General features: G+C 48.0%; 1 protein-coding gene across 1 annotated transcript; it reads left to right on the forward strand.

The window, feature by feature from the left end:
• The first annotated feature begins 5,408 nt into the window (after positions 1-5,408).
• On the forward strand, positions 5,409-10,503 carry LOC141583411 (tubulin beta-8 chain-like). The gene is made up of 4 exons (XM_074392576.1): positions 5,409-8,215; positions 8,488-8,596; positions 8,676-8,786; positions 9,286-10,503. Exons 1-4 carry the CDS (start codon positions 7,886-7,888, stop codon positions 10,347-10,349), a joined length of 1,614 nt encoding a protein of 537 aa, XP_074248677.1. The 5' UTR covers positions 5,409-7,885; the 3' UTR covers positions 10,350-10,503.
• The last annotated feature ends 4,998 nt before the right edge of the window (positions 10,504-15,501 follow it).

The following is a 15,501-nucleotide window of genomic DNA, read 5'->3' on the forward strand; positions in this document are numbered from 1 at the left end:
GAAATTTATTTATGTATGTGGGTTCTTTTTAAAATAAGTGCTGCAAAAAACAAAGTGCATGTATCTCTACTTCCTAAGGGTGTTGTAGTATAATTCAATACTGAGTACTAGGTCGGCCATAGAGACCCCCATCCAGGTGGTGCTGAAGGAATTGAGAAGCAGACACCCAGGTAGAACAACAAAGTGAGCTATCCAAGGGACCACCAGCCTTCCGAGCTGACAGCCTCAGGGGGCTGACAGCATTCCAGGCTGTGGGCCTCAGGCAGACCCTGACCCATGCAATTATTCTCTCTGAACAGGTGATGATTATTAACAGATGTCCAGTATTTTCTCATAACACAAAAATATACCAAGTAGGCAGCTGGTGTCCACTTACCACTGATCATAGACAAACTGAAAGTATTCTCCACAAGGAAGCCATGGGGCAGGGTCAGATGTCCCACACTTAAAGAATTGTTTTAACCAGTGTATGATATTTATATATTGTCCTGCCACTTTTGAATGTCCCAAGTCATTTACTACTCGGAGTGGAGGAGGCAGCTAGGTTTTCCTTGCCATCTTTCTCCCTAGCAAACAATATATTTTATCATACACTCAGCATTTCACAATATTCATACACTTAGGATTTCTCAACAACTTAAAATTTCTCAACAATGGAATTGATGGGTAAAGGGTATACACATTTTTCTAATGTAGTACTTGCCACCAATTATCTATTTGAAAAGTAATAGGTAACTTAAACTTTAAGCAGCAGTACAAAACATCCTCACACATATTGAACAGAAAACAGTCATTCCTCTTTTAATTTAAGTTATTATACCAGGGACACAAAGGATTTTTTCTGTGTACATAAGTAACTTATAGATCTGAAAAAAAGTACTTTGTCCACTTTTAGAGTTTTGATTTGAAAAAATTCCCTGTAAAATTGTAAAATAAACTTTTTATCTAATGTGTATATATGTTTTATCTAATTTGTATATATAACTAATATATATAATATCTGTAATATATGTTATACATATCAGTACTATATACATATTACATGATATATAACGAATTCCTTGCAAAATGAAAACACACTTTTCATCTTAATATATATATAATATGGTAAATACTTTTCAAGTATGTTCTATTTTTTTTTCCTGATACACAGGCAGTTTTAATTTTTAGTTTGCTAAATCAACCTTCAGAATGCCTGCCTGTGAGGTAATTCTTAGGAAGGCCTTTGTCAACATAAAATATACCTGTAAAATAAGCATTTGTGTTTCTTCTGGCACTTTTGCAACGTGCATATGTAAAAATTTCAATCTGCATTCCATCAGGAACTCGTGTTTGTGACATAAAATTTTATGGGTTTTCTTCAGAAAGCAGACATGTTTTCATCAATAATTAATCCTTTCCATTCATAACTGTTAACATGATCAATTCTTATATATAGCTTATATAATTTCAGTGTTTCTGGATTTCCCGTTCTATTCCATGCATTTATCTGTCTTTCCAGCTGTTAGTAAACAATTAATTGAAGAAATTAATAGCACATTTTAATATCTAGAGAGGCAAGTGTTTTTTCACTCCATTATGAAAAATTTTTAAATGTCATCAGAATACTAAAAGACAGCAGGTGTCATGCAACAATGTTAAAACCTTGATATTTTCATTCTGCTTATGTAAAATTGACAAACACAGAAAGAGCTCACATTTTGAGAAAAATGTTCTTCCCATTGAGGAACACAGAACCCACTCCCACTTCCAAGTTTCCCTCTGAGAACCTTCAGTAAAGAACCGATCTACGCAGGCGGATATCGATGTCAAACGGGCAGTTTTACCTGAGAACTCTCGGCTTACTGAAAATGACTCCCGGTATTTTTGATGGGGGAATGAGTTCTCTCATTAGGCACCTCCTATAATGTATAAAACACCGTGTTTTAAACGTGAAGGTTAAGAACAACAACAAAACACTGCATATGCGTAACTTAGTGAGTTAAATCGTTCGCATTCTCCAGCAAGCGCTGCAGCCCGGGAATTAGGAGGGATAGAGAGCAGCCGAGGCCGGGCGCGGTGGCTCACGCCTGTAAACCAAGCACGTTGAGGGCCAAGGCGGGCGGATCACCTGAGGTCGGGAGTTCAAGACCAGCCTGACCAACATGGCGAAACCCCGTCTTTAAAAATAAAAATAAAAATAAAAATAAAAATATTAAAATATGTATATATATAATAAAAATAAAAAAAAGAAAAAGCAGCTGAGGCTCCTTTTGACTCCGCTGCTTCGAGGGTGCTGGGTGCCCTCCAAGGGCGGGTCCCAAGGGCTGCGGAGAAGCCGGGCCTCGGGACCCCCCCACCCCGGGCTGAGCCCCGCTACCTGTGCGGCTTGGCCGGGCGTCCAGGTCTCAGCTCCTGCGCGCCGGGCGGCTCCACCTCTGCAGCCGCCCTGTGGATCTTCCGCGGTTCCGCGTCCCGAATTCGGAGCGCGGAAGCCGTGTAGACCAGTCTGTGGAGCCCAGGACCGCCTGGCCCCTGCGGCTACGAGGCGGAGGAACTTCTTCATGGTGGTGACTTCTCAGCTCTCCAACCACTCGCTCCTGAGCAGTGGCTGTTCTTGTCACCTTTTTTTCTTTCTTTTTTCTTTTCTTTCTTTCTTTCTTTTTTTTTTTTTTTTTTTTTTTTTGAGACGGAGTTTCGCTCTCGTTACCCAGGCTGGAGTGCAATGGCACAATCTCGGCTCACCGCAACCTCCGCCTCCTGGGCTCAGGCAATTCTCCTGCCTCAGCCTCCCGAGTAGCTGGGATTACAGGCACACGCCACCGTGCCCAGCTAATTTTTTGTATTTTTAGTAGAGACGGGGTTTCACCATGTTGACCAGGATGGTCTCGATCTCTTGACCTTGTGATCCACCCGCCTCGGCCTCCCAAAGTGCTGGGATTACAGGCGTGAGCCACCGCTCCCGGTCCCCTGTCACCTTTTCACCGCCCCCCACCCCAGCCTCAAATCCCCAATACAACCCCAATCCGCAAATCTGCTTTCTAGCCCAGAATCCGCGATCCAGCCGGGTCCACCACAGCCTTCAGCAGCGAGCTGGCAGACCTCTCAGACCTAGCGAGCCCGGCGAAGCCGTTAGGCGCGCGCCTGCCCCGCGGTGGGCCCCCGGCCCGAAGTCACTCCCATGCCCGCGCAGGAAGGTTGGGCCGCAGCTCTGGGCAGGCGCCCCTGGGCTCCGGGTTCTCCTGGGCTCGCCGGGCAGCCCCAGGACCATAGGCGCAGGATCGCAGGCGCGCAGCCCGCCGGGCCCCTCTGTTTCCCATGCCGGATGCGCAGTTTGCAAGTGCGGCTCTGGCACCAGCGCGGGATGTCGGAGCTTCCCTGGGATGGCATCAGGGTCGCGCAGTGCACAGCTCATCTGGCCTGAGGGTGCGCTCCTCTTGGAAACCTCTCTGGATCCTGGACCCCTGCGCTGGGGACTCTGCATCCACACCGACGAGATGCAGTGGCTGCTTGAGGGCGACTGTCTGACTTTGTCGCCTGGGCGACCGGCCCCAGGATCCCTGCTGCTGGGGGCGCGGGCCTGGTCTGGGGCGTCCAGCCACTTGCTGCCCGTGCCACGCCTACGCTGCAGAGGCGGTTCGGGCGCCGGCGCGGGCTGGCGGACCTGGCACCTGATGTCCTCAGGGTCAAGTGCATTACCCGCCACCTGAGGGGTCTGCTCTGCCTTGGCCTCCTCCAAGAGCTTAAGGTTCACTGGGTAGCAGTTTAGGAATGCCTAAATGGAAGGAAATATTCTTTCTCTGCCTTTGAGAAACAAGTGGTGTATATATATTCTTTATATATATATAATGATATATATAATATAATTCATAATATATGATATATAATATAATTTATAATATATAATAAATATATATAATATATAACATATATATTATAAAGAATATAATAATTCTTTATAATATATATATAATGCCTAAATAGAAGGAAATATTCTTTCTCTGTCTTTGAGAAATAAGTGGTGTATTCATAAAGCAGATAAAATGTTACTTTTGTTCCTGACCCGTGGGAGGGGGGAGAAGAAGTTAAGGATAGCTGTCACATTTACCACCTGAGGTGTTGTCTCAAGTAAATCCTGAGGTTTGGGCCACCCAGGCTCTGGGAAACACACTAAAGACCACCCCGATTCAAATCCAACTTCAGCCTCATGCTCCTCACCCTCAGAAAAGACAATACACTTTAAGGCAGGGAGAATGAGAGGAAATTCAACCCCTTATTGCCAAATTCTTGCCATATGACTTATTAAGACCATGAGAATCTCCTTACAATGCTCCCATGTTACCAGATCAAAAGCCTACAGATTTGTCAGAAACCTTATAGCATTAATAAATGCAGTTCTTGTCTCCCTACACCCCATTGTCCCCAATTCTTACTCAAGTCTCGGTGAATGCAAGCTGGTTTACATTCTTAGATATGAAAGACACATTTTTCTGCATCTCAATGCATCCAGATTCACCATATGTTTGCTTTTTAATGGACTGATCCAGATACTCATTTAGCCTCCAAACTAACCTGGACAGTCCTCTCTGAAGAGTTATGGATTAGCCTCAATTATTTCAAAATGTTCTAGCTAAAGACTTAAGAAATTCACAATTGCAAAGGGGCACAATTATTTAGTATGTAAATGACTTACTCATTGCTAGTCTGACTAAAAAAGACTCAGATAATAATACTGTTAAATTGATACATTTCCTGGGAAATGGCAGCTATAGGGTGTCACCATACAAGGCTCAGATTATGACTCAAAGACTCAAATATTTGGAATCTGTCTTAACCTCTGGAACTGATCGACATCCCTTGAAGGAAAAAAAGTTTTTTTAGTCATCCAAGAGTCCTAGTCCAACAAATGGCTGTGGGCCTTTTTAGGGGACAGTTGAGTACTGCAGCTTATGGGTGCCCAGATTTGGACATGTAGCCAAGCCTTTATATAAAACACTAAAAGGAAAATATTAGAGCTCCTTCAGTGTAATTAGAACTGCAAGCTAACCTTCAATACTTTCAAAGAGAAATTAGGCTCTGCTGCAGCCTTGGGTATCTACAAGTTGGATGAACCATTTTTTCTTTTTTTTTTTTTTTTCTTTCTTTTTTTTTTTTTGAGACGGAGTTTCGCTCTTGTTACCCAGGCTGGAGTGCAATGGCGCGATCTCGGCTCACCGCAACCTCCGCCTCCTGGGCTCAGGCAATTCTCCTGCCTCAGCCTCCTAAGTAGCTGGGATTACAGGCATGCACCACCACGCCCAGCTAGTTTTTTGTATTTTTAGTAGAGACGGGGTTTCACCATGTTGACCAGGATGGTCTCGATCTTTCGACCTCGTGATCCACCCGCCTCGGCCTCCCAAAGTGCTGGGATTACAGGCTTGAGCCACCGTGCCCGGCCAAATGTGGCCAAAAAGCAAGGCATAGGCCTTGGGTAATCTTGTCCCAAAACTGGGAAACATTCCAAGGCCAGTAGCTTACTTTTCTGAGCAGATAGACCAGGTGGGCTCAGGGTGTCCTAGATTTCTTAGTGCTGTTGCTGCTACAACTTTTCTAGTAGGCAAGGCTAATAAACATTAGGAAAGCGCCTAAAGGTTTTTTGACCCCACACCAAGGGAAGGTGGTCCTAGAAGCTAAAGGGCACCAGTGGATTATAGGAGAACATTTATTAAAGTATCAAACCTTATTGCTAGACACTCCAGAGATAACTCTTGAAGTCTGACAAACTATAAACCCAGCTCCTTATCTGCTAGAGCACACAGGTGCTGCCAGCCGTCCCAGCATACAGGTTGTTATTCATCTGTTCTCATGCTGCTAGTAAAGACATATATGAGGCTGGGTAATTTATAAATAAAAGAGGTTTAATTGACTCACAGTTCCACATGGCTGGTGGGGCCTCACAATCATGGCATAAGGCAAATGAGGAGCAAAGTTACATCTCTTACATGGTAGCAGGCAAAAGAGCTTGTGTAGGAAAACTACGCTTTATAAAGGGGAGTGATCCCAGCACTTTGGGAGGCCAAGGCAGCAGGTGGATCACCTGAAGTCAGGAGTTTGAGACCAGCCTGGCCAATATGGTGAAACCATGTCTGTACTAAAAATACAAAAATTAGCCATGCATGGTGGTGGGTACCTGTAATCCCAGCTACTCAAGAGGCGGAGACAGAAAAATCCCTTGAACCCAAGAGACAGATGCTGCAATGAGCTGACATCATGCCACTGCACTCCAGCCTGGGCAACAGAGCAAGACTATGTCTCAAAAAAATAAAATGAAATAAAAATAAAATAAAATCATCAGATCTCATGAGGCTTATTCACTGTCACAAGAATAGCATGGGAAAGACCCGCCCCACTCCCCGATTCAATTACCTCCAGCTGGATCCTTCCCAAGACACATGGGAATTATGAGAGCTATAATTGATAAGATTTGACTGGAGACAGAGCCAAACCATGTCACAGGTTATGAAACAAATTTATTCTAGCGGGCCAGAATGAGCTCCTTGACCATCCCAAGGAAGAGTGGTTAACAGATGCAAGTTGTTTTATGCATCAGGATAACAGGAGGGCTAGATATGCTCTGATTAGTCAGCACAAGTTAATCAAGTCACATGCCTTGCCAACCTCTATCTCAGCTCAAAAAGCTGTTAATTGAACTTATCAGAGTCCTGCAGTGGGGGAAGGATTTAAAAGTTAACATTTACACTGATTCTAAGTATGACTTTTTAGTACTTCATGCTTATGCTGCAATTTGGAATGGGTAGGGACTCCTGACCACAAAGGGCTTTTCCATACAACATCACTCAGATTTTGAGCTTGTTAGAATGCTGCTTGGCTGCCAAAGAAAAGTGACTATAATTCACTGCAGAGGACATCAAAAGAGAGATTGACCATGTAAAAGAAAATGCCCTTGCAAATACAGTAGTCAAGGTCACTGCACTGAAGCTGATGGGCATGCCGGTCAGCATACCTAGAGCTGGGCCCGAAGGCTCTGAAGAATGGGCCAGGGATTGCAGTTTAGTCCAGAACCCTCTGGCTGGCTGACTCATGGTAATACATTACCAATTCCCAATACTAATCATAGGAAAATAGTTAAGCACTTACACGATTGTTTTCACCCTAGAAGGGATTCTTTGTTTCAGTTAATGTCTCATTGGTTTGTGGTGATAAATCTTTTCAAGACACTAAAACAGGTGAACCTGCCCTGAGCTCTGTGCCTAAAAAAACCCAAACAGCCAGCAATTTTCTCCTCCTCTAGTTTAACCTGTCCAACATTGAGAAACCTCTCCAGGTGAGGACTGAAAACTGATTTACTCGGGTGCCTTTAAATATCTGCTAATGCTTACTGATAACCTTCACTGGTTAGATCAAGACATTCCCCATGCTATCTGAAATGTGTTTACCAGAAGATATAGTTCCTCAGTTTGGATCATCTAAAAGCGTGCAAAGTGACAATGGTCCATCTTTCACAGCAGACATATCCCAACACCTGTTCTCAGCTTTAGGAATCAAATATCACCTTCACTCTGTGTGGAGACTACAGTCCTCTTGAAACGTGAAAGAACTAATAAAACTCTAAAGAAGACTCTAGCGAAATCAAGAGGCCTGACTATCTCTAACACCCGTAGCTTACTATGGGTTTCAGCTGCTCCAAAGGAAACTTATAATTAGGTCCTGTTGAGTTAGCATACAGAAAGCCTTTTCTAACCACAGCTCTCCTAAGAGATGAAAGGACTCATCAATTACAAAAGTATGTCATCAATATAGGACACGTGCAAACAAACTCTGTGACTATGGAAACATAAGACTTCCCCTCCCACATGGGAGGAAAATTCAGTTTCAGCTCAGCTAGGGATTTAGTCTCACTAAAGACATGGGAGGAAGTTCTTCAGCTGCCCAGCTCTCCCCCGCGTGGAAAGGACCACAGCAAGGCCACCTGAGCTCTCCGATAGCCATTAACCTCCAAGGGAGTCACAGGTGGGCACACCTGTGTAAAAGTAAAGCTGTTTCTTATTCTGGGAGCCCAATCCAAGGCTGGGGGAGGTGGGCACGGGGCTATTTAAGCATCGGCAGATGGCGGGCTGAGTCATTGTGTGGTTGGCCTTCCGTCTCGCGTTTCTGTTGCTGGCGTGGTCCTGCCTTGGCTATGCGGGAGATCGTGCTCACCCAAATCGGACAGTGCGGGAACCAGATCGGTGCAAAGGTTGGCGGCTGGGGCTCTGAGGGCCCAGCTCGTGCCTGCAGGGTGGCCGGTGATGTTGGCAGTGGAGGGTGTGGTACCTCTGCATGGCCAGCCCTGGGCTCCCTGCCTCGGACGCAGTAGAGCTGGGTGGCTGGTGAGGCTGCCAGGGTGAACACCAAGGGACCCAGCGGCCTGAGGGTGGGGGTGGAAGTGGGAGAAGGACTGGGGCAACTCCAGCTCCCTGAGCTCCATGACTCAGCCCTGGCCTGTCTGGCCTCTTGCATCTCTTGCAGTTCTGGGAGGTGATCTCTGATGAACATGGCATCGACTCTGCAGGCACCTACCATGGGGACAGTGACCTGCAGCAGGAACGCATCAACGTGTACTACAACGAGGCCAGCGGTGAGAGCCCAGTCTTTCCCCGACCGCCCTCCTGGGAATGCCAGCCCTCTCCTCACCGATGCCCTCCCGTTCCCTTCAGGTGGCAGGTACGTGGCCCGCGCTGTGCTTGTGGATCTGGAGCCGGGCACCATGGACTCTGTGCGCTCAGGGCCCTTCGGGCAGATCTTCAGGCCAGACAACTTCATCTTTGGTGAGATGTGGATGAAGACTGGGGTGCGGCTCCTTAGCCAGGGCAGCTCAAAGTCAGCGAGTGCCCCAAGGTCGTCTCTGTGGGAACTGTGGAATCGGGGCCCCTGAACACCCTCCCATCCTCTGAATTACTCAATCTCTCTCTCCTAAATGGGCTTTGGGGGAGGAAGGCCCAGCTGTCTCCTCAAGGTGAGGAGCTGCTGATGTGATCTCCCTGCAGGCAGCTGAGCTGGGGCGGTGACTACGGCCTTCGCTGGGAACGGGCAGGAGCCACCTGCAGCGAGTCTCTTGTTTGGCTCCTGATCTAGGTGCTAACAGGCAGCTGTCTCAGGTTTGGTTCCTGATCTGGGTTCTAACAGGCAAGGCTGCTGTCCTGTAACTTTAGGGGAGAGGGTTTAACTTGCTCTACCTGCAGGGTGAATGGTGCCTTTTGCATTGTGGTGGTGACCACCGATGACCATATACCTGGCCATCGAGTGACTGACTGTACTACCTTACAGGTCAGTTTGGGGCCGGGAACAACTGGGCCAAGGGCTACTACACAGAAGGCGCAGAGCTGATGGAGTCGGTGATGGATGTTGTGAGAAAAGAAGCTGAGAGCTGTGATTGCCTGCAGGGTTTCCAGCTGACCCACTCCCTGGGTGGGGGGACTGGGTCTGGGATGGGTGCCCTTCTCACGAGCAAAATTCGGGAGGAGTACCCAGACAGGATCATAAACACGTTCAGCGTCCTGCCCTCGCCCAAGGTGTCAGACACTGTGGTGGAGCCCTACAATGCCACCCTCTCCGTCCACCAGCTCATAGAAAATGCAGACGAGACGTTCTGCATTGATAACGAAGCGCTCTATAACATCTGTTCCAGGACCTTAAAACTGACCACACCCACCTATGGTGACCTGAATCACCTGGTGTCTGCTACCATGAGTGGGGTCACCACGTGCCTGCGCTTCCCGGGCCAGCTGAATGCTGACCTGCGGAAGCTGGCCGTGAACATGGTTCCATTTCCCCGGCTGCACTTCTTCATGCCCAGCTTTGCCCCACTGAGCAGCCGGGGCAGCCAGCAGTACCGGGCCCTGACCGTGGCTGAGCTCACTCAGCAGCTCTTTGATGCTAAGAATATGATGACCGCCTGTGACCCCCGTCATGGCCGCTACCTAACTGTGGCTGCCATTTTTAGAGGTCGCATGTCCATGAGGGAGGTGGATGAGCAAATGTTCAACATTCAAAATAAGAACAGCAGCTACTTTGCTGAATGGCTCCCTCACAATGTGAAAACAGCCGTCTGTGACATCCCACCCCGGGGGCTAAAAATGTCGGCCACCTTCATTGGTAACAACACAGCGATCCAAGAGCTCTTCAAACGCTTCTCCGAACAGTTTGCAGCCATGTTCAGGCGCAAGGCCTTCCTGCACTGGTACACGGACGAGGGCATGGATGAGATGGAGTTCACCGAGGCCGAGAGCAACCTGAATGACCTGGTGTCAGAATACCAGCAATACCAAGATGCCACAGCTGAGGAGGAGGAGTTTGAGGAGTATGTTGAGGAGGAGGAGGAGGTAGCCTAGAAGCTTCCTTTTCTAGGTAAAGGGGGAAGCAGTGTGGATTTTTTTAGTGTGTTCTGACAGCTGTTGTCACTACACACTTCTTTGAGTCTTTACATCTTCTGCTGCATTTTAAAGCATTTTCATAGCAAGTAGTTTGACCTAATAAAATATTTTCATAGCATCTGGTTTCACCTCCAACTTCTTTCTATAGGCCCTCTGGGTACTGCTTCCAGATGGGCATACTTCTTCCAGATGGGCATAGTGGTCCTGCAAGGCTGAAGCTGTCTTGGGCTTCTCACATCCTGGGAACAAGCAGTCCAGTGGCTCCTGGAGGGGGTCAGCATGGGCTGTGGACATGGCAGGCAGGCTTCACGCAAACTTGGGGCCGGCCGGGACCTTGGACAGCTACTTGGTGGGAAACCCGTTTCTGAGGGCAAACCTTGGTTTATCCTATTTACCAAACTTCCAGGGGACCAGCTGGGCCTCTGTTTCTGGAATTTTGTAAGTGGTTAGTGACCCTGGTGGATGATGTTCCCCACATATCATCTCAGGGTAGGACTGTAGTCAGACAGTTGGCCCCGAACCAGCAATGAAGGGTGGGCAAGTATGGCTCCAGCCACCTGCTCACCATAGCGGCCTGGGTGTGTCTGTGGCCTCATTCTCTTAAGGAGGTGGGCACGGGGTGTCTAGCAGGGGCTAGTGGGCAGGATGCTGGCCTGCATACTTGGGGTAGTCTCTCTCCAAAGGCACAGACGGGGTTTCTGAACGGGGCCTGGGAAGACAGGCAGGTGCTCACAAGTGCCGTTTTCCCCCCTGGCAACCAGTGAGGAAACAAATGCCTGCACGGAGGTCTGACCTGCCCCAGTCTGCAGGGCTGATGTTCCCTGGAAAGGTGGCTAATGGGCGTTCTCCTGTCTGTCCCCCACTCCAAAACTTCAGGGCAATAGTAATCCAAGATTGTCAGGATGAGACTGGTGAGGGTGGCACCTTTGGGGATGGGTTCTTTAGCCCGGCAGAGTCTCTTCCCCAGGCTTCTCAGGAGCCTGGACTTCAAGACCTGCTTCGAGGAAGCTGTCAAATAAGATGTGTGCATGAGCTGGGTGCTGGGCAGCACGCCGGGACAGTGCTCTTCTACGTGGCTCTTGTAGAACTTGTCCATGGCCTGTGTGATGACATCTTGGTAGTTCTCCACCCACTCATATCAGACAGGACAAAGCCAGTATAGCCATGGGGTGGGGAGAAGTACAGGATTCACCCCAGGTCCCCCGGGCACACCCACCTGCCTCAGACGTGTCGGGGAAAACAGGCGAGGCTCCTCTTTTTATTGTCTGAATGTTGGCAATGGGCTACTGGGGGCAAATGAGAGCAGGCAAAGAGGATCGTACCTCGTCTTGAAAGAAGTGGCTCCTGGAAGTAGCAGGGAGGTGGGAGAGGTCCCCCATGCTCCCCCAACCTGTTCTTGGAGCAGGAAAAGGGGCCTCTCTGACAGCCCTCCTCAGTGGCTTTCACTGTTTGAGGGGTATCCTTGCCCAGCCCAGCCCAGGTGCACACCCACTTGAGATGACCTTGCATGGATCCTGTTGGGAAGGTTCAGCTGCAGCAACCACCGGAACCTGCTCATACCTAGTGTCTGCACTCGAGCATGGGGTCAGATGCACCTTCCTCCTGTAGCAGTAGTGGTACAGCCAGAGTGGCAGGGGGGCAAGTCACTACTGCAATTCTCACCTGAGTCTAGGGGTTGGGATTGGTACCCACGTATTTCCCAATTACCTGGTTCCATCTGAAGATTTTATGGATAGGAGTGGTGCTCTTTCAGGCATCGTATCCATATGCTGGCTACAGGTTTGGGTTTCCAAAGTTTCTAGAGTCCCCCTTCCAGCCTGGCAAGCATGGCGAGTAACAGGGGAAGTGCCTTAAGCCTGAAGGCAGCAGTAGCTGTCTGGGTTTGTTCCCTACCCCTGGTGGCCCCTGACCCCTAGTTGTTTACTTCCTTGGGTGAGAGTCAGCTTAGGATCTCAATATTTTTGTAGGACTTCAGAACTGTACAGACAGAGGCCAAGGGGAGCAGCATCTGGAACCGGCAGCTAACCAGTGTAGTGGGGGTCATACGACTCAGCTTGGTTTCAGCAGGGAATTCAGGGGAGGCTTGGATTTGCCGAAGCCCTAGATGAGCTTGGGCTTGGATATGGGAATGACGTGGGGCAGGGGCCCTTCTGCACGCTGGAGTCTTTGCGTAGTTGTACACTGGTACATCCACAGGTGTTCCCCACCTGGAGTGCAGCTGTGGATAGAAGCTGGCATCGTTGTGGAGGGAAGAGGAGGAGGAGGCAGGATGAGTCTCCAGGGCAGCCCCAGCAGCCAGGAAGGGACTCTGCAAGTGAGATGCAGATCCGGCCTGTGGGCCACTTAGCAGCTGCTTGGGCGGCTGCAGATCACCTGACCTCTGCTCACCAGGAAATGGGAGTTGCAGCAGCACTTACCTTCTGGGACTCCTGCAACTTGAAGGGAGAGCATACATCATGTGCTGAGAACGCACCTGACTCAGGCAAGCTTCTCCAACAGCACCGCATCAGATTAGCATCCAACCTGTATAGGACAGCACCAGAACTCCCTATTCCTCATTGCAACTGTAATAAAAGGGAGTCTCTGTCCTAGGGGAGCAAGCACAGGCATATGTGCGCAGTGGGCACATGACCCAGGTCGGGGAAAGGTCCTTGGATACATGCTGGTTTCACCAGGAATCTGTGGTGTGGGTTTGGCCTCGACTCCTGTACCCCTGGAGGCCAGTAGCCCCCTGCATGGGACCAGGACTGGGAGGTGGGCAGGTGGGCTGAGCTTTGAGGGAAGCCATTGTTTGGCCTCACGGGAAGGTGGTTGTTGATGGTTCGGTTTTGCAGGGCCTGTGTGGTCACCCAAGGAGTGCAAATTGCCTTTAAAAAAAAAAAAAGCCAAAATGGACACAAGCTCACCAGTTGACAAGGTGAGGAATGCCGGTAGTCGTCCTCACCTGCCTTTTCCCCAGAAGTAAGTGGTGTTCAGAGGTGGATTTGGTTCCTTCCCAGCCTTTCCCCTTTGCATGTAGCTGTGTGCCTGTGCTTAGGTGTGTACTCACACATGTTTCCTGGCGGGGTTACTTTTTTGTTTTGGGGGGCATAACTGGTGACGCAGCCTGGCATTTGCTTACCTTGTCTTTTAGTGTGGAGTCCTCTATAGAGTGGGCATCGGGTACTTACTGGCTGGCCTTAGCTGTTTGGCTGCCCCGGTTTCTGCCCTTCACAGACATGCTGGCCACCCAGTGTGACATGCAGTGGGCTTGTTCGCGGCTAGTATGATGAGACTAGTGAATAAGCTTGCAATTCCTTGGCAAGGAAATGAATGGTAGGTTAAAAAGAGTTTCAAATAATCAGCTGGGCATGGTGGCGCGTGCCTGTAATCCCAGCTACTCGGGAGGCTGAGGCAGGAGAATTGCCTGAACCCAGGAGGCGGAGGTTGCGGTGAGCCGAGATCGCGCCATTGCACTCCAGCCTGGGTAACAAGAGCGAAACTCCGTCTCAAAAAAAAAAAAAAAAAAAAAAAAAAAAGAGTTTCAAATAAAAATTAATGGCAGAATAGCAAGATAAGAAGTTGGATATATTCTTTAAAGAAGTTCCTTTGTTATGGATGCATAGTATTCCATGGTGTATATGTGCCACACTTTCTTAAGCCAGTTTCTTTTACAGACTTTGCCAGAGAGTGTGGAGATCAATACGCCCAGAGGCAAGACCAGGTTAGCAGTGAAAGGGTGGGGGAGTTCCAGTGTTTAAAAAGTCCTTCTCTTGCATCAGTAACACTGAAGTCCATTCTTAGCTCTACTTTTGCTTTGTCAATGGGGCCTTGGTTTCATGACCATAGGTAAATGTCCCCTCCAAGCATTTCTTTTTGTTTGTCCTCCAGCTGTTAGTGACAGACCTTGCTTTAATAAGAAGCAAGGGGTAGGGCAGGAATTTCTCATCACACTGTGGGTGCATGTCTTGTGTGCATGTGTGCAGAAGTATGTGCTTGATTTGCTCCTGAAATGTTTGAAGTGAGCCTATGATCAAAAGCCAGACATAACAGTGTTAAGCGAGTGGCCTGTGATTCTGAGTTATCTTTGTCAGCATTCCTTTTTCAAGGTGCTGAAAGAAGACATGTTTCCTTGCTTTCTAAACAACCTCGGTTAGGCATGAAGGGGAGAACCAACTGATTATAGGGAACTGTTAGTTTTCAAAAGGCCTCATTGCCAGTGGAAAGGGGAGAAAGAGGAAAAAAATGACCCTGCAGAAAGCAAATGCTCTGATGATTCATGCATTACTTGCCATTTTTTTGCATAAGAACTAAAAACTAAACACTGCTTGCGGCTCAGAATTTCTCAGGGGGAAAGGATAAAAGGTTATTTTCCTCTAAGGACAACACCTAATATTTGCACCACAGGGTAAAGTCATTTTCACAAGTATTATTTTGTTTGCCCATGTTCATCCTCAGGCTGAATTAGACTTTATGTTTCATCTTTGATTGAATCTGTCTCTGCTTGAGCAGTGGTTGTTAGTTGTATTCACATCCCTTGTTGTATTTCTAGGTATTTTATTCTCTGAGTAGCAATTGTGAATGGGAGTTCACATGATTTCGCTCTCGTATGGCTACTACGGGTGTATAGGAATGCTTGTGATTTTTACACATTGATTTTGTGTCCTGAGACTTTGCTGAAGTTGCTTATCAGCTCAAGGAGATTTTGGGCTGAGACAATGAGGTCTTCTAAATGTACAATTATGTCATCTGCAAGTAGAGAAAATTTGACTTCCTCTTTTCCTAATCGAATGCCCTTTATTTCTTTTTCTTGCCTGATTGCCCGGGCCAGAACTTCAATACTATGTTGAATAGGAGTGATGAGAGAGGGCTGACAGAAGTTTTCTGAGTGACCCAGAAAGTCCTCAGTATGAGATAGTGTGATGGGGGATGCAGTGAATCCATTGCATCTCTGCTGGAATTGCTTTCTGGAGACTTGGAGATGTCAGGGTTGAAATGTCACACAGGAAGTCACTGGGCGGGTAGATAACTAGAAGAGGGGGAGAGTTAGTCCTTATTTTGTACCTTGGTTCTGCCACTTACCAGTTCTGCTGCTCTTGCTAGGGAGATTATGTTAACATACTGGCACCAA

This window comes from Saimiri boliviensis, unplaced genomic scaffold, assembly GCF_048565385.1.
Source record: "Saimiri boliviensis isolate mSaiBol1 unplaced genomic scaffold, mSaiBol1.pri Scaffold_28, whole genome shotgun sequence".
NCBI classification, from domain to species: domain Eukaryota; kingdom Metazoa; phylum Chordata; class Mammalia; order Primates; family Cebidae; genus Saimiri; species Saimiri boliviensis.

Coding starts and splice junctions, on each gene's coding strand:
- LOC141583411 (XM_074392576.1), top strand. CDS start 7,886: ATGGGAGGAAGTTCTTCAGCTGCCCAGCTCTCCCCCGCGTGGAAAGGA. Junction 8,216..8,487: donor GGAACCAGATCGGTGCAAAG/GTTGGCGGCTGG, acceptor CATCTCTTGCAG/TTCTGGGAGGTGATCTCTGA. Junction 8,597..8,675: donor GTACTACAACGAGGCCAGCG/GTGAGAGCCCAG, acceptor CGTTCCCTTCAG/GTGGCAGGTACGTGGCCCGC.